General features: G+C 44.0%; 1 protein-coding gene across 2 annotated transcripts in view; it reads left to right on the forward strand.

Moving 5' to 3' along the window:
• Positions 1 to 19,396, forward strand: part of TNFRSF11A (TNF receptor superfamily member 11a) — a 59,862-nt gene that overhangs the window by 27,306 nt on the left and 13,160 nt on the right. For both annotated transcript variants that reach the window (XM_032293677.1, XM_032293678.1), the window contains 6 exons: positions 1,639 to 1,782; positions 5,728 to 5,821; positions 7,820 to 7,914; positions 9,529 to 9,642; positions 13,219 to 13,271; positions 15,196 to 15,979. In XM_032293677.1, the coding sequence (XP_032149568.1) occupies positions 1,639 to 1,782; positions 5,728 to 5,821; positions 7,820 to 7,914; positions 9,529 to 9,642; positions 13,219 to 13,271; positions 15,196 to 15,979 (1,284 nt within the window). The remainder of the gene's footprint in view (positions 1 to 1,638; positions 1,783 to 5,727; positions 5,822 to 7,819; positions 7,915 to 9,528; positions 9,643 to 13,218; positions 13,272 to 15,195; positions 15,980 to 19,396) is intronic.

Consider the following 19,396-nt stretch of genomic DNA (forward strand, 5'->3'; position numbering starts at 1 on the left):
GGAATGGGGGCTTCTCCAGGGTCACTAGCTTGGGTCTAAAAAGATTGGAAATAGGAAATGTCCCCTCCCCACTGGCTGAAACTTGAGACAATAAGAGAGAGCAGGTTTCTGGTTTGTTTGCTTGGAATTTTCCCTTGGTTTTTTCCCCTTGGAATTCCTATAAGTATTCAGGAATATAAGGTGCACGGGCTGTTTGGACAATCCAGGTGAGAAGGAGTCCTAGAAGGGTACAAGTTCTGTTTTAAATAATGTTATTGTTTTGTATCATGTTGGGGGGCAGGGTCATGCACTATGTGCAGCTGACTCTGGTTATGCACAGTGGCTATGTTCTATAAAGTCACCACAAACACTGAATTAGCAAATCCTGAGCCATTACTCCTAGGGAATTACTGGGTGAGGTTCCTGCAAGCCTCCAGTCACATTGTCATGGATTGATTGCCACATAACCTTGTTTTATGTGTGTTTCTGTTTAAAGACACCTTATTTGATACGTGTTGCCAATTCATTAACAATGCACTCATGGCCAACAGCACTGCAATTCATACCTGAGCAAAGCTTCTCTGACACTTATTTTCTCCGTAAGGCACATCACAAACTTCTTGCACTTAGAACACTAGACAGCTCTTCAGCATGACAGCTGGGGGCTGTTGTAAGCAGGGAAATCACCAACAAAAAGCTTGTTTACCTTCTGTGAGCTGAAACCAGAAGGCAGAGCATCACCTGGCCGAACCTCAGTCGGAAATCTGCGTGTGTGGTAACTCAAAATGTACACGGTTCTGTCCCCGAAGGACTGCAGAAGTACCAAGGGGATTGATTTTGGGGTACAAATAAATTTGATCGAGTAGGTGAATTCACAAATATGAATCTGCAAATAATGAGGACCGACTATATCAATAATTTGATTCATATTTGTGTGTGTATGCAGTTTATAAGTGTTTGTGTGTGTGTGTGTGTGTGTGTGTGTGTGTGTGTGTGGTTTACAGCAGATCAATTTCCAGGTACCTGTGTTCCAGAAAAACTGGAAAGGGCCAGGAGACTTGGAATGAGAAGGCTGTGTGTTGTGAAAATAGAGACAAAAGTGTTATCCTGGGTGCTTGAGGAGAGTCTGACTGCAAGCCTGTCACCGGGCTGCCTCTGTACCCCCTTCACTCATGGCACTCCACAACAACCTGTTTTCACCCTGGGACGCCTCGGGATCCTAAGATGAATCCTAAACTTCCAGAAGCCCTGTTCTCTTAGGTCCAAACTAGCGTTAGTCTTACCCATATGGCATTTGAATTTACCAAAAACAAGGAAGCCCAACTCCATGACCCTTCTATTTGCCAAAACATTCAGTGATCAATTCCCAATTCCTTATCTTCCTACTAACATGAAAACTGACTTTTTTAAAAAGCCCACAAAACTGTTAATTATGAGACAGAGAAGAACCCCATTGTGACGCTTTCGTGCCAGTGCAGGAAGCATGAGGAGGAACTTGAGGCTCTTCCAGCAGTGTCCTGGTGATTCACTCTGCAAGCTCGCCAGGCGGGCTGCTGGTCTGGGCCGCTCTGAGCTGGATGTTGGACATGGCAGTCATGGGTGGTGTGTCTGGGCTGCCTGCTCCTCCCTGGCCGCTGACCTGTCTCTTGTCTCCCGCAGGCAAGGCCCTGGTAGCTGTGGACATCGGCAACAGCACGGCCCCCCGGCGCTGTACCTGCACGTCCGGGTACCACTGGAGCCAGGACTGCGAGTGCTGCCGCCGCAACACCGAGTGTGCGCCAGGCCTGGGCGCCCAGCACCCATGTACGGGTTGGATGTGTGTGTCTGTCGGCTCTTGCTGAGCCATGCAAAGCCAGCTTTGAGACAGTTTTAATCACAGCAGCAAGAATGCTCCAGGGTGCTAGGCAGCTTTGGAGGAACCTGGGGGGTGGGGGGTGGGGCTGATTTTCCAGAAGATGCAGGTCCAGGCAAGACCTGAGAATGAATCCCCAGCTTAGGTTCTTCAAAGGGACTGTGGGTAAAATGCCCACGTGCTCTGGCCACGGCCGTGGGGTGCTGGGGCTCCTCCATCTGTGGAAACCTGGAATCCCCACTTAGGAGCCAACAGGATAGAGCGGGGGCCATTGGGCTTTTTAAAAAATGTACAGCCATTAGAATTTCAGAAAAACCATCCATCTCCCACCCCAGCACATTTTAAAGTTGACATCTTTAAATTTTTATTACAAGTTTAAAGAATTGAGGCTGAGCGTGGTGGCTCACACCCGTAATCCCAGCACTTTGGGAGGTTGAGGCGGGTGGATCACAAAGCCGGGAGTTCAAGACCAGCCTGGCCAAGATAGTGAAACCCCGTCTCTACTAAACACAGAAAAATTTGCTGGGCTCAGTGGTGCTCTCCTGTAATCCCAGCACTCGGGAGGTTGAGGCAGGACAATTGCTTGAACCCAGGTGGCAGAGGTTGCAGTGAGCCGAGATGGTGCCACTGCACTCCAGCCTGGGTGACAGAATGAGACTCCATCTCAAAAAAAAAGAATTGATAGGGTCCTAGTTACCAGGGAACTATAACTGGGACAACACTGAAGAAATGAATTCAGTGGAATCTAAACACCATGGCCATTTGATGTCCACCATGATTCATTATTAAATGAGCAAATCATATTTAACTATTGGACAATTTACATAGTTCCTTTCTCTCCTTTGATTTCCTATCCATTCCACCTTCCCCACAGAATTTTATCCTGATAGAATTTTTTATGCTTGGAGGGGTTTTACTAATCACATTTTCAGATTCCTTTACATATTTGAATATGCACCTATTGAAAAATATGTATGTATTTGAAATCTGAGTTTTAAAAAATTTACTTTGACTCAGGGTTAAAAACATTTCTCCTGGACCAAGTTGTCACTACATTTATTATCACACAATTGGTCAAAAATGAATATATCCTATTTTGCTGTATTATAATCATAAAAGTAAAAACTTTTGACCTCCATGAGTGAGATTTTTTTCCAATCCACATATTTGTGACTGAGTATTACTTATTGCTAACATGCACCAGCATTCAACATCAATTCTGTTTCTACTTTTTGTTTATATATATATATATATATATATAAGTGCTGAGAAATTTGTTCACATAGATAACTGAATGGCTAAAGAAATACTTTTGTTACAGGTATGTCCTCAATTTTTTTCAGTACCTTCTGATTTATGTGTCCAAGCTCACCTACTGATGTGATATCAGAAGTTATTTTTAATAATCTATCAGTTGAGAATTCAATTGTCTTCTTCAATTTGTTGAAAGTAAAGAAATAGAAATTGTTTTGACTTGAAAAAGTATTTCTTAAAGTCATTTGCTTTCCCGACTTCTAGGAAGTATAACAAAAGCAGTTTTTTCTAAGACTTAGCAAATGATTATTTATAACTGTTAATCATTCCCTTCGAAGTACCTGGTTTTAACCCAAAATCTTGGACAGGGCTGGGAGAATTAAAATATTATTCATTTCTTTTTTTTTCCTTTTTTTTAATATTATTCATGTCAATTCATATCAACGAAAATGTCCATCACAGAGTCTGAGACAGTCAATCTTTACTATCAAATGCATTGACTAAACCAGATGTGCTTTCTCTTAGAAAAAGTCTGACTTGATTTTTTTAATTGTTAAAATAGATCTCCCTATCACAGCCAACTCCCTCTGAATTCTGATTCTAAAATAAAAGAGGCCTGGAGACTTTCCTCCAGGTTTTCACCAGCATGTCACATCAGAGGTTCTGATAGACATTCTCTCTGCCTTGCACCTTTAGAAATAGGTTCATTTTCGGACAAAATAGGCAGAGGGTAGAGGGGAAGGGGTAGATGAATGGAAATTTCACTGCTACCCCACCCTGAGGTATATTTGAATTCAGAACCACTCAGCCTGATCCCAGCTGCCCCATTTCTGCTGTCCTCCTTTTGCCCTTAATAGAGAGCGAAAGGTGGGAGCTGTGCCATCACCAGCGTCTCTGTTGGTCACTTTGTTCAGCATCTCAGAGGTTTGGTAGCATAGCAGCATTTGGGGTTCGTGTGAAGTATATCTTTTGTAAAGTGAGAAAAATGTGATTATGAAAGGGAGCAAGGAAAGGAGCCTGCACGATGTTTCTGGCAGATCAGTGTTACTAAGAGTCTTATGGAAGTCAAGCTATGGAAATTAACGCCCTTAACCCTTGGTATGCCTGTTAGCCCCCGCCCCCCTCCCACCGTTTGATTTTGAGAGCTTCTTACAACTCTAGATTGTGATTATCTTTTAAAAAGCTATCCAAATTAATGTGAGTTATTAGATGTTAACTGGGCTCTTCTTAATAAGGATTTAAGACAAATCAAATTGCCAGATGAAAGAGCAGGTACTCTACTTAGCCAGCCAAATTGCAGAAATCAAGAACATACTTCCTACTTGACTTTGGACAAAGAAAATTTAATTCCTTATGTTAGCGTTTTGTTCATGAAAGTAAATCACAGAAGTGCTACCAATTTTAGGAGTAATTTGTGGTTTGGGCATCAGCCAGTTGCCTGATGATGATATCACATAGTAGCCAATGTTCTTCATGGGACTTACCAAAGGGTCATCATGTGTGGATTGCAGTGGAGGTAACAGGCACAAGAAACCTGACATTTTATTTTGACAGTGTAGTTCATGAGGAATATGAGAGTCAAGTCAGTTTACTAACCAGGATCAGCTTCTGCTTTCAACACTGTCCATTAAGGAAGGGGTCCAACATCCATTGCACCACTGTGTTTATTAGTAAAGTTTTATTGGAACACACCCTCATCTCTTGTTTTTAATGTATTGTTGGACTGCTTTCATGCAGAGACCATAGGCCTGCAAAGCCTAAGATACTTACTCTATGACCCTTTATAGAAAATGTTTGATACCAACCCTTGGTTGCAGGAAAAGAGACCTGCAGGGCTTTTCCTCCTTTTTTTTTTTTTTTTTTTTTTTTTTTTGAGATGGCATTTCACTCTTGTTACCCAGACTGGAGTGTAATGGCACAATCTCCGCTCATCGAAACCTCCGCCCTCCTGGGTTCAAGTGATTCTCCTGCCTCAGCCTGAGCCTCCCAAGTTGCTGGGACTATAGGCACATGCCACCACGCCCAGCTAATTCTTTTTGTATTTTTAGTAGAGACAGGGTTTCACTATGTTAGCCAGGATGTTGTCGATCTCCTGACCTTGTGATCCAACTGCCTCAGCCTCCCAAAGTGCTGGGATTACAGGCATGAGCCACTGCACCCGGCCCCCTCCTCTTCTTTTTTTAACTGACAAAATTTTGTTGACACTCTAATAGTTGGACTGAAGAGATTAAGCTCATCAGAAGAGGTCAGGACAATGAGTCTCCCTTCAAAGCAGTAACGGGTCTGCCATTCCCTGCAGACAAAGCCTGGGCTAGCTGGCAGGTGCGTGGGGGAAAGCAAGAGGCAGACAGAGGAGCAGTCAACACCAGCTCCCAGACTAGGAAAAAAAAGTGTTGGTGACCAGAGAAGTGACTCCAAACAACAGAAGGTCAGGACCAGAGCTAGCCCGGCCTGGACATCACATACCAATGTTAGTGGCCTGACACTGAGCCAGGTTCCATAACTCACTGCTGGGGTCAGAACTGCTTCGCGGGCCCGAGCCTGTGGGAGCTGAAGGAATTAGACACAGGGGTCTCCTGGATGATCTCTAAGTGACCTCGTTTGTTTTTGTGTGTTCTTTCTGGGTTTTCTTTTTTTCACAGTGCAGGTCAACAAGGACACAGTGTGCAAACCTTGCCTCGCAGGCTACTTCTCAGACGCCTTTTCCTCCACGGACAAATGCAGACCCTGGACCAAGTAAGCGACAGCCAAGGAGTCAGAAGAGATGGTTGGGTTTTCAACAACTCAACCTCCACTGTCTCCTCTGAGTTGAAAACAGACGGATTCTGTTGGGTTAGGCTTCCTCTTGAAGCCAGGTTCAAAATGGAAAAAGTCTGTCAATTCAGCATGGGGAAAATAAACCAGTCAAACTCATTCTTTAGCCCTATGTGTGACAGGAACTTCATGTGACTTTTTAGATTTGGTAACCCATGACTTATGGGTGGAGCTTTTTCTAACCTTGTTTGTTGAAATGATTTAGAATGCTTTATTATCATTCAGGGGTCACTCCTACTTTTTCTGGCTTCCCAGCATCACTGATACATACATCCAGATATTTGTGTATGTACATATAGAAGCCTCCAGTTTGTATAAATGTTTGCATGCTGCAAACGTCTTGGGTGTTTTTTTTTTTTTTTTTCTTATATAATATATTCTGAAACAGGCCAGGCACAGTGGCTCATGCCTATAATCTCAGCACTCTGGGAGGCCGAGGCAGGCAGATCACGAGGTCAGGAAATTGAGATCATCATGGCTAACACGGTGAAACCTCATCTCTACTAAAAATACAAAAAATTAGCCAGGTTTGGTGCCACGTGTCTGTAGTCCCAGGTACTAGGGAGGCTGAGGCAGAGAATTTGCTTGAACCCGGGAAATGGAGGTTGCAGTGAGCCGAGATCATGCCATTGCACTCCAGCCTGGGCAACAAGAGCAAAACGTCTCCAAAATATATATACATATATATCCTGAAGCTTTTTCTATATCAGTCCACCAGTTCATTAGATCTTCATGGCTTTTCACAGCTATGTAATATTTCATTGTAGAGGTGTATCATAAGTTATTTAATAAGTTCTTTATTGATAGTCACTTAGATTGTTACCAGTCTTTTACAGTAATACATAATTTTGTAATGAAGTATCTCAGATATGTATGATTCCTCATGTATTTGAGTATATCTACAGCGGAATTCATGGGTCCTTTCATCGCATGCCTCTTGCTGATTACTTTTATCAATGTAATGATTCCGTCAGTTCCCTGTATATTTCTTATTAAATGTTTATTTTCTGCTGGGCATGGTAGTACATGCCTGTAATCCCAGCTACTCAGGAGGCTGAGGCGGGAGGATTGCTTGAGTCCAGAAGTTTGAGAGCAGCCTGGACAACACAGCCTGGACAAGACCCTATCTCACATTTTTAAACAATGAAAATTGAAATACATAAATAAATGTTTATTTTCTGATTCACTTATCCAGATTTTATGTTCAAGAGGATTTTCTGTGTTTTTCAAAAGAGCAATCAGCAAAAGTGTATCACTTAGCTATGTAGTTGAAGCTATTGGAATATTCTTTTTTATTTTTCTTGAGACATGATCCTGCCCTGTTGCCAAGGCTGAAGTACAGTGGTACAAACATGGTTCACTGCAGCCTCAACCTCCTGGGCTCAAACAGTCCTCCCGCCATTGCCTCCTCAGTAGCTGAGACCACAGGCATGTATACCACACCCAGCTAATTTTTCAATTTTTGATAGAGACAGGGTCTCATCATGTTGCCCAGGCTAGTATCAAATTCCTGGGCTAAAGCAATCCTCTTGCCTAAGCCTCCCAAAGTGCTACGATGACAGACCTGAGGCACTGTGCATAGCCAGAATATTGTTTTCTGAAGACTCTCTGCTCTGCTCCTTTGCTGACCATGCTCTCAGAGTAGCTGTCAGAGAACACGGGCAGTGTTTGCTTTTGTTTACTTGTTTGTCCCCCGTTGTGATGTCTTCCCTGTGGACAGGGAGGCACTGGGGACTCAAACGTCAGTGGGAGGCACTGGGGACTCAAACGTCAGTGGAAGGCACTGGGGACTCAAACGTCCAAGAAGGCATGGATTCCTCTCCTGAAGGAGCTGGCAAACTGGGAGAGTCTTGCATTTGTTCACTTTTTTAAAAAAGAAGCATATAAAACCAAAGCACATAACTACCTTTTCCCCCACAGCTGTACCGTGCTTGGAAAGAAAGTAGAACATCATGGGACAGAGAAATCCGATGTGATTTGCAGTTCTTCTCTGCCATTCAGAAAACCACCAAATGGTATGTTTAAAAAGAGCCTGTTGGTTGATAGATGTGCCTGGGGTAGTCAACTTGATTAGATCCCTCCCAGAAGGCACCTGGATCTGGAGGGGTCATCTCCCCCGGTATTTCATCCTGCACATGGTCAGCGTGATACCCCATTTTAATCAGTATTTTAATTCCAGGTATACTCTTTCCTTGATAATTTCCTATGCTGGATCTGGGATAGCTAACAATGTATTAATATACATAAAAAAATAGAGCTGCAAACATAAATTAAAATGCTCAGACTTGGTGGGATGATGGTGGTCACAGTGAGGGTGTCTATGAGGAGATTTTGGTAGTCTCCGAAAACTGTTAGGATCTAGCTGTCATCTATGGGACACATTGTAGATTAAATTAATCTTAAGTAAAGTTTCAGATTGCCATAAAGTTGATCGTGGAGGCTGGTTATTTGGTGAGCAGGACAGTGTGGAGGTGTGGGTGCAGCTATTGGAAGAGACTGCTTAAGTGGCAAGGAGACCTTTCTGATGAGGTAAAAGAACATAGGCCACAGGATAACTGGGTTAACAGGCTTTGACAGAGAAATTAGGGGTTTAGGCTTGACATATGGGGAAATAGGAAGACCTTAGAGCATTCTGGATGTGGAGTTGCACAATCAGAGCAGACTTTTTAAAAGACCACTTGGCAGATAACATTAAAAATAACTGAAGGAATAAGTTATTTTAAAAAAGAGAAGGAGAGGCCGGGCGCGGTGGCTCAAGCCTGTAATCCCAGCACTTTGGGAGGCTGAGGCGGGTGGATCACGAGATCAAGAGATCGAGACCATCCTGGTCAACACGGTGAAACCCCGTCTCTACTAAAAATACAAAAAAGTAGCTGGGCATGGTGGTGCGTGCCTGTAATCCCAGCTACTGAGGAGGCTGAGGCAGGAGAATTGCCTGAACACAGGAGGTGGAGGTTGCGGTGAGCCGAGATCGCGCCATTGCACTCTAGCCTGGGTAACAAGAGCGAAACTCCGTCTCAAAAAAAAAAAGAAAAAAGAGAAGGAGAGGAAAAGTAGGAGTCCAGGAAACCAGATCAAGTAAATCAAGAGTTTTTAACACAAGGATTCTAGCAACGAAGTAATCAAGGAGGGCTGAAGAAGACGGTTGGGTCCACATGGTGTTGTGGATGAAAATTACTGAAATATTTCATAGGATGGCTGTAGTTCTGTTCTCATTACCGCCAAACCCCTGGTGCCCTGCGGCTATTAGGAAAGACACAGAAGGAGCTCCTTTTGTTTGCAGAGTCATCTGGGGATAGTGAAGGGTTCTGAAGGTTAGCCAAAATGAGAGTGGGTGGCATGGTGAGCATAATTAGAGTTGTTCTAAGGTAGAAATATCATAATGGCATGGGCTGGCCTCCCATAGAGTGAAACTGGACTGAATGGGGCTGGCTGACACTGTGGATTTTACCCTTCAGAATGTGAGTGCTTGTGGACAAAGGGCAGCCAGGGGTGGGGACTTTCACTTCTGTCATCCTAGATCAACATCCTTGACTCTGAGGTTTGATTTACTGGGTTTTTTTTTTTTTTTTAACTGCATAAAATTAAAGAATCTTTAATACCGTATTTCTCATTTTCTTCCAATACAGAACCCCAGGTTTTCTTGCCGGGTTTAATAATTCTGCTTCTCTTCGCGTCTGTGGCCCTAGTGGCTGCCATCATCTTTGGTGTTTACTATAGGAAAAAAGGGAAAGCACTCACAGGTATTGTGTCTATGGTGGTTTTTGCAAATTAATCTTAAAAGAGATACATTTCCAGGTAAATGCTTTGAAAGATGTGTAGATTGTCCACTTGCTGCCTGTGGTGATCTGCTTAAACTAAAGCAAAACATGTTTTATCATTCTCTGCAAAAAGAAACCAAACTCCAAAAACCTTAAAAAGCTAATATTCCACCAGTTGTATATAAGGGAACAAGAATATTCTGGCATTCAGGAAACTGATGATTTGTAAGCTCCGTGTTTAAGTTGCATAGACCACACAGCATCACGCATACAGGAGCTTGCATTTGTCTTAGAACACATCAATTTTTAATGCACAAATTTAAAGTATATATAAAATATTTAGATGATCGGTAGGGGGGATCATCTAAATATGACTGACTGGAGTGTTACTTTGAAATAAGAACCTCGGCCCGGTGCAGTGGCTCACACTTGTCATCCCAGCACTTTGGGAGACCAAAGCGGGTGGATCACCTGAGGTCAGGAGTTCAAGACCAGCCTAGCCAACATGGTGAAACCCCATCTCTACTAAAAATACAGAATTAGCCAGGCATGATGGCATATGCCTGTAATCCCAGCTACTTGAGAGGCTGAGGTAGAAGAATCACTTGAACTCGGGAGACAGAGGTTGTGGTGAGCCGTGATCTCTCTAGTGGTACTCAAACCTGGGCAACAAGAGCCAAACTCCATCTCAAAAAAAGTAAAAAAAAGGGCCGGCGCGGTGACTCACAAGTGTAATCCCAGTACTTTGGGAGGCCAAGACTGGAGGATCATGAGGTTAAGAGATCGAGATCATCTGGCCAACATGGTGAAACCCCATCTCTGCAAATACAAAAATTAGCTGGGTGTGGTGGTGCGTGCTTGTAGTCCCAGTTACTTGGGAGGCTGAGGCAGGAGAATCACTTGAACCTGAGAGGTGGAGGTTGCAGTGAGCCGAGATCGTGCCACTGCACTTCAGCCTGGTGACGGAATGAGACTCTGTCTCAAAAAAAGTCTCAGATTATGAAAATAAGTTATGTTGAATAAAATTTGGGTGCTTATTCTTAGAATGGACAGTCAAGTCTTACCCTGTTTCTTGAGAATCATTTTTCCATGCAAATTTGTTAGTGTCTTTAAACATCACGTCATGTTTAACTTTTAGACTACAAAGCTAAGAATGCGTAATTTTTACGGAAGGATTCAAGGCTTCACTAGATTTCCTAAGAATATCTCTTAATCCTTTAATATTCAAGCCACTCTCTTTGACTTGACTATTAAAAACCTGCTGTTTCACCATCCTTTTCCATTTTCAGTTGCTCGCTTATTTATTTACTTACTCATTTGTTTATTTTTTAGACAGAGTCTTGGTATATTGCCCAGGCTGGAGTGCAGTGGCACGATCTCGACTCACTCAGCCTCTGCCTCCCAGGTTTAAGTGATTCTCCTGTCTCAGCCTCCCGAATAGCTGGGATTACAGGCATTTGCCACCACGCCTGGCTAATTTTTGTATTTTTAGTAGAAGTGGGGTTTCACCATATTGGCAAGGCTGGTCTTGATGATCTGGCCTCAGATGATCCACTGGCTTCTGCCTCCCAAAGTGCTGGGATTACATGAGCCACTGCATCCAGCCCAATTGCTTTCTTGTTTATATGACCCTCCTTTGCCTTGCTGTGATTTGATGAGTTCTCCCATATCACACCCTTGGACTTCACGAGACCCTGCATATATAGCTACTTCTCTTACCGTTAATTACATTGCCAAATGGAACACTAACCAGAAGACTAATTAAAGAGAAAACATGGGGATTACAGATGCCAGTGTTAAGCATTGAGCAATGTTTGAGTGATGACCATTTTATGTTGTTGTCAAGACAGAGTCTTGCTTTGTCACTCAGGCTGGAGTGCAGTGGCACAATCTCAGCTCACTGCAACTTCTGCCTTCCGGGTTCAAGTGATTTTCCTGCCTCAGCCTCCTGAGTAGCTGGAATTACAAACATGTGCCACCACACCTGGCTAATTTTTGTATTTTTAGTAGAGAAGGGGGTTCACCATGTTGGTCAGGCTGGCCTTGAACTCCTGACATCGTGATCCACCCGCCTCGGCCTCCCAAAGTGCTGGGATTACAGGCGTGAGCCACAGGGCATGACCCTAACTTTAGTCTTTATAGTGAGCACAACAACATAAAATGTTCATTAGAAATGGGATGAAATTGTATCTTTGCATAATATAAATTCATAGATTTCTTAAAATTCATAGATTTAACCTTTTAGGTTTCATCGCTTCTGTAAGAGTGAGTGGATGCATACTTTTTGAACATGTTCTTCTTTCTTCTGAGAAGCAGCCAGGTGTAGTGGAAAACGTCTTGGGGCACGCTGGAACTCAGTGGGCCTGACACCTAGCTTTCTGTGTTTGCCTTCTTTTATAGTACATTCAAGCCAGTTAACTGGAAAAATCAGTCTCCTAGACATGTTTTCTTTGTTCTTCTATGATATCTAACTTAGTCCCTCATAGTCAAAGAAAACTTGTTAGGAGAATGAGAATGTCTGTAATCACAGCAGCAGCTCTGACAGCCCCCAGGTGTGCCCAGAGGTAGTCACTGAAACATTAGTGAATCATATTTTGCTTTGCATAGAACAGGAAGTTCTGTTTTTGATAGGAGTAACATGGCTTCATAGCCTTTATTTATTTTGTATTTTTTAATTTTTTGGTTTTTTTGAGACAGAGTTTTCGCTTTGTTGCCCAGGTTGGAGTGCTGTGTCAGGATCTCAGCTCACTGCAGCCTCCATCTCCCCGATTCAAGCAATTCTCCGGCTCCAACCTCCCTAGTAGCTAGGATTACAGGCGAGTGCCACCATGCCCGGCTAATTTTTGTATTTTTGGCAGAGATATAGTTTCACCATGTTGGCCAGGCTAGTCTTGAACTCCTGACCTCAAGTGATCCACCCACCTTGTCCTCCCAAAGTGCTGGGATTACAGGTATGAGTCACTGTGCCTGGCCCTTCATAGCCTTTAAGTCAGTTGATTTATTTTTAAATGCTTTCACTCCCAGGAGCGCTCACTGGAAGACTTGCAGTAGACAGTTGAAAGATAATATTGAATTGACCTAATGGTCATAATACTGAGCCTGATACAGAAAGAAGAATCTAGAATTATTGCACTTATATGTGCAATCTCCCCAAAAGGTCAAATATACAGACATAGAGAATACAACAGTGGTACCGGGGGTAGGGGGAAAGAAAATGGGGAGGTGGGAGTCAAAGATATGAAGTAGCAGATGTGCAGGATGGAGGAAGCTGCTCAGGGATCTAATGTACGGTGGGGACTCTAGTTCATCGTGCTGTATCGTATTCAGGGTTTTTGCTAAATTTGTAGATTGTAGCAGGTCTTTCCACACACACATAAAAACGGGTAACTAAGTGAGATGATGGGTATGTTAATTTGCTTCACTATAGTAACCATTTTACCATCTATATTTGTGCTGTAACATGCTGTATACCTTAAATATACATAATAACCTTTATTTAAGAAAAAAAGAAGTGGGCAATACTAACTAAAGTCCTTATCTTTGCTTTGTATTTTCTAGCTAATTTGTGGCACTGGATCAATGAGGCCTGTGGCCGCCTAAGTGGAGATAAGGTAGAGTGAACAGTTGGTGCCTTTGTTAAGTACCTTCAACAGTTAGGATGGTAGTGCCATCCTCGTCAATTATTGAGACCCCCCCCACACACACACACTTTTTTTTTAAACAGAGTCTCGCTCTGTCCCGCGGCTGGGGTGCAGAGGCAAAGTTTTGGCTCACTGCAACCTCCACCTCCTAGGTTCAAGTGATTCTCCTGCCTCAGCCTCCCGAGTAGCTGGGATTACAGGCACCCGCCACCATGTCCGGCTAATTTTTGTGTTTTTAGTAGAGACAGGGTTTCATCGTGTTGGCCAGGCTGGTCTTGAAATTCTGGCCTCAAGTGATCCACCCGCCTCGGCCTTCCAAAGTGCTGGGATCACAGGTGTAAGGCACTGTGCCCGGCCTGAGCCCCTTTGCTTAAGGGGCACTTCCACGTGTGGTGATCAAACCTTAAATTCCAGGATGGCTCCCTGCAGAGCAGCCCAAAGTCCAAGCGCAGGCTCAGTCTCGATGCCCGTTTTCTTTGTCTCTGTTTCCACTTCTGTCATCTCTGTGTTTATGTGATTATGTTAGTACCAATCTAGACTGTCTGGTAGAGTCCTAGGAAGGATGAGCCGCAACTTTCCTCGACTCTGTAGTTATTTTGGTCACATTTTATTTTGACACAATTCAGAATAATAGGAAAAGAGCGAGAATAGGACACAGACCTCCCATGTACCCTACACGCAGGCCCACCAGTTGTTTTTATTTTCCTCTCATTGCTTTATGATTTGCTTACTCTCTGTATGCGTGTATATGAACACAGAGGTATGTTTTCTTCTTGAACCATTTTAGAGTGATGGCAGACTGTGTGCCCCATATCCTTAAATATTTCAGTGTGTATTTAAGAACAAGGAGATTCTCATATATAACCATAGTACATGTATCGGAATCAATAAATTTAACCGTGGTACAATACTATTATTCAACCCACATTTGATGTCAAATTTTCATCAATCATCTCATTATGTCCTTTAGATCTACTTTTATTTTCTTTTTTTAAGACAGAGTCTCGCTCTGTCATCCAGGCTGGAGTGCAGTGGCACAATCTCAGCTCACTGCAACCTTCGCCTGCCGGGTTTAAGCAATCCTCCTGCCTCGGCCTCCTCAGTAACTGTGATTACAGGCACTAGCCACCATACCCAACTAATTTTTGTATTTTTAGTAGAGATGGGGTTTCACGGTGTTGCCCAGGCTGGTCTTGAACTCCTGAACTCTGGTGATCTACCCACCTTGGCCTCCACGCTGGGATTACAGGCATGAGCCAACACACCTGGCTATATCTACTTTCTTTGATACCAAACGTATACGTTTGAAAGCATAAGCCCAAACTGATTTCTCCAATTCCAGGCCCAACACAGCAGGATTCGTTCTGGTCTTTCCCTTTCCCATATTTGAATCTTTCTTTCTCCAGCTGTATGAAACCTGGCTTCTGTTACTCTCAGTGTACTTCCTCATTTACTCAATTCTAGAATACACAGAAAGTAGTTTCAGAATTACTAGACTATACCACAGTGATATACAGAGCTGCTAACTGGAGTTAAATATTTGTTTACAATTGTTTGGGGTTTGGGATTTAGATTGAGACTATGTAGTCAGAACACTGTGTTCTGACAGTATTCTGTCAGAACAGAATTTGGGTTCTGGGTTAGCCCCTCTCCTTGGTGTGGACATGCTTTTCCTCTGAGATGCAGCTAGATGCATTTGTTTCTAGCTGTATTCCATTCTAGAGTTCTCCTCTACTCGGGAATTTGGAATGGCACAAAGTGCCATGGTCAGTACTCCATCTGTACTTGTTATGGTGGAAATAATCAGTGCAAACACTGCTTTTAGCAGTGTTTAGCTGAACTCATCCTAATAACTCGGTATTAACGCCTCTGCCTTCTGAATGTATATCGGCAGGAGTCCTCAGGCGACAGTTGTGTCAGTACACACACGACAACCTTTGGTCAGCAAGGAGTGTGTGAAAGTGTCTTACTGCTGACTCTGGAGGAGAAGACATTTCCAGATGATATGTGCTACCCAGGTCAAGGTGGTGTCTGTCAGGGCACGTGTGCTGGAGGTGGGCCCTACGCACAGGGCGAAGGTGCCAGGATGCTCTCGTTGGTCATTGAGACCGAGATGGAGGAAGACGGCTTCAGACAGATGCCCATGGAAGATGAATACATGGACAGGCCCTCGCAGCCCGCAGACAATTTACTGTTCCTCACTGAGCCTGGAAGCAGATCCACACCTCCTTTCTCCGAACCCCTGGAGGTGGGGGAGAATGACAGTTTAAGCCAGTGCTTCACGGGGACGCAGAGCACGGTGGGTTCAGAAAGCTGCAATTGCACTGAGCCCCTGTGTGGGACTGACTGGATCCCCGTGTCCTCTGAAAACTACTTGCAAAAAGAGGTGGACGGTGGCCATTGCCAACACTGGGCAGCCAGCCCCAGCCCCAACTGGGCAGATGTCTGCACAGGCTGCCGGAAGCCCCCTGGGGAGGACTGTGAGCCCCTGGAGGGTTCCCCAAAACATGGACCCTTGCCCCGGTGTGCCTATGGCATGGGCCTTCCCCCTGAAAAAGAAGCCAGCAGGGCAGAGGCTGGAGACCAGCTGGAGGACGGGGACGATGGGAGGCCCCCAAGCTCGGCGAGGGCAGGCACCGGGTCTGCAAGCTCCACTGGTGGCCAGGCCCCTGCATCTGGTAAGTGACTTCCCAGTCTCTCACTTCCGAGCAGAAGGGCCAGTTCTTGGTACAGGGTTTGGGGGCAGGTAGCACAGACCATTTGGGAAGGAAGAAACGAACGGGAAATCCTCAGCTGGCGCTTCTTAATAAGCGTTTTTACAGGATGGCTTTGGATTCATCCCACGCGTTTGGTTATGCATCGCGCCCAGTGCTGTGTGGCTTCATCCTCTACCACTAGGGCAGTTTCTGCTTCACGTATACCCTTTCGCATTCAGGCTTCTCATGATAGGATTAGACCTCAAGCCCCCGCACTGACCCCCAAAAGACAGTCAGCGTCGGCCTCAGGACTGGCTGAGCCAAGGCATTCCTTCAGATTTCTGGGTTTGGGTTTTTGTTTTCAAAGCACCTTAGGCCTCTTAAATCTCCCCCAAGAAAGCTTTTATAAATTTTAGGAGGACACACAAAATTGTTTAGTTATTCCTTAATTAATATTTATTGTGAATAATGTGTTGATTCTATAGCAAATTAATGATACGGTAAAACTGTCTTTTAAAAAGTTTCATAAGAGAGGCCCCTTTTATAACCACGATGTATCATATATTTATGGAACTATGTGGATAATTTTAACAATTTAATATCATTATAAAGATTTATCACTGCGACACCGCCTGAGCATGAACAACCCACCAGTTATGATATTATAACTTTTTTTCCACGAGGGTAAAACACCATCTGTTTTATTACGTAGTTACAAAGGACTTTGCAGCTGATAGTGAGGGCTCTGGCTCTGAGAATTATCTGTCATTTAAAGGGTCAGGGATATCTTTGAGAATCTTCCAAAAGCTACAGACACTCCCTCCAGAAAAACGAACTTATGGACATATACTGTTTAAGGGGCTTCACAGAAACCTCCAACTCATAATTTTAAAAAGGCCCATTCATAGGCCATTCCTCTCCAGGGATGGTTTTTCTTCTGTGCTTCTTTCTTTAGATCGCAAGTGCCGCTAGCAGCCGGTCTTAGAATTGTTTTATAACTCTGAGGTAGCTAGAACTGTGCTTTAAACACAGAGACTGTTTTGCCTCGAGGTAATGATGGTTCCTGGCTTTAATCTGTTCCTCAAGCTTGTGATTTTGCTGCAGCTACATAGATTCACTGATGTATAAATTCAGCAATAATAATTCTCAGGCAAACAGAAAGGAGAAGGAGATACGTTTGAGGATATTTTTCAAAGAACTGGTATGTTTCCCTATCAGAAGATCTCAGAATTTTTTAAATTTAAGATTGTAAGGAATCTCCATGACTGGGCCTGCTGTTCATTTGCATTGTTCCATTTCTTTTCTCTCCTTCTTTTTTTTTTTTTTTTTTTTTTTTGAGAGCGAGTCTCACTCCGTCACACAGGCTGGAGTGCAATGGCGCGATCTCAGCTCACTGCAACCTCCACCTCCTGAGTTCAAGCAATTCTCCTGCCTCAACCTCCCGAGTAGCTGGGACTACAGGCGCACACCACCACACCCAGCTAATTTTTGTATTTTCAGTAAAGATGGAGTTTCTCCATGTTGACCAGGCTGGTCTCAAACTCCTGACCTCAGGTGATCCACCTGCCTCAGTCTCCCAGAGTGCTGGGATTGCAGACGGGAGCCACCGCGCCCAGTCTGTTCTATTTCTTTACTCAGTTTAACTTTTTCTTCCCCTTGGTTGTGGAGACAGACAGGACCCTGGGTGTGGGGAGCGAAAAGACTGGCATTCTGTCTCTGGTGGCAGCCAGGTCCTGGCCGCACTGTCAGGGGCAGACCGGTTTTTCAGTGGGTGACACCAGGAAGATGACGTTGCCACTGTGTGAAAATCAGCAGCAGTTCTTAGAACAGTGTTGGCCAGATTTAAAGAGAGAGAGACATGGATCTTTTAATGCCGTAAAACAACAAGCGTGATCTTCGCTCTCCCATCGGAGTCAAAACAGTGGCCTAGTCTGCTTTCCATCATCTTTTATTTCCCAAGCGCTAAACCATCTAGGGATGGAGGAAAAGAATAAAAGCGTGTCATCAACTAAGTGGTGTTAATTTGCAAAAAGTTTACAGTGCTGCTTCTGTGTTCGTCTGGTGCTTAGCCATGCAAAACATCCACGGAGAGGCTGCCCGTGGCCCGCGCCAGCAAGCGGGCCAAATTCACTTTCGCCTGAGGAGAGGCAGCAGCCAGACTGATTTTGGAGGCTGTGCTGTTCTCTCCACAATCACTTCTCCATGAACAGGCCTTATGGTTTCTGGTCAAAATAGTACCTTCTCATTCTTGCTTTTTTTTGGTAGTTTTTTTAAAAGTCACAATTTACGTTCTATAAAATGCGTGAAAGAGGATGGAGCTTAGGGGAGCAGTCCAGCAGGGGTCTTCTCCCATGGTCCTTGCAAAGCCGCTGTGCTCTCAGGACTGTGATGACGTGGCATTTTTTCAGGTTTTCTGGATTTTTAGATGACGGTGTTTTTTTTGTTTTTACTTGCAATCACATCATACGGTTTCTGGAGAAATGACAGTGACTGGGGACTTTCTCCTTAGGGAAGAGTGTCTGCTGTCCCGGGATCCCTTTGAGGAGAATGACTTTTCAGACAGCTCCGCAAGTGTAGACAACTTTAAAAAATATAATACCCTGTGCTGTTCAGGCTCTTTTAGCCATGTGATAGGTCCTAAGAAGCAAGGAGAATGGTGGGCAAAGATCAGCAAAGTGGGAGGCACGCTTCTGGCGATGTCTTAAATAACCATGCCTTAATTTAGGTCTGAAGTTATGCCTACTCCTGATGGCATGATGGTTGCCTTGGTTACAAGCCCTCTCACCTGGAGAGTGGCACATTCTCGCTGTGCCCCTAGAGAGTTATTTCACATGAAAGAAACCATAACTGCATATGATTAATGTGTCTGTGTTGGGCTGGTGGCTTGGTTTTGGCTCCTAAGTCACTCATTAGGTTCAGCCACGAAAGTTAGAGTTGTTTTCTTTGTTGTTGTTGTTTGATATTTTAAAAATCATTTTGCTTTTTAATTACGTCAACTTTTGTCTTAGGTTCAGGGGCTCGTGTGCAGGTTTGTACCTGGGTCTGCTGTATGATGCCGGGGTCTGGGGTATGACTGATCCTGCCGCCCAGGCAGTGAACACAGTATCTTCAATCCTTGTTTCTCTCCCTCTCTCCCCTGCCTAATTAGGAGTCCCCAGTGTCTCTTGTTGCCATCTTTATGTCCATGAATACACAGTGTTTAGCTTCCACTTATAAGTGAGAACATGCAGTGTTTGGTTTTCTGTTTCTGTGTTAATTTGCATAGGATAATGGCCTCCAACTGTACCCATGTTGCTGCAGAGGACGTGCTTTCCTTCCTTTTTTATGGCTGCAGAAATTTATTGATGAACACTGAATACCTATTTGTTTTTCTTTTTTTTTTTTTTTTTTTTTTTTTTT

Source organism: Sapajus apella, unplaced genomic scaffold (genome assembly GCF_009761245.1).
Source record: "Sapajus apella isolate SASKATOON/1434 unplaced genomic scaffold, GSC_monkey_1.0 scaffold30, whole genome shotgun sequence".
Taxonomy (NCBI): domain Eukaryota; kingdom Metazoa; phylum Chordata; class Mammalia; order Primates; family Cebidae; genus Sapajus; species Sapajus apella.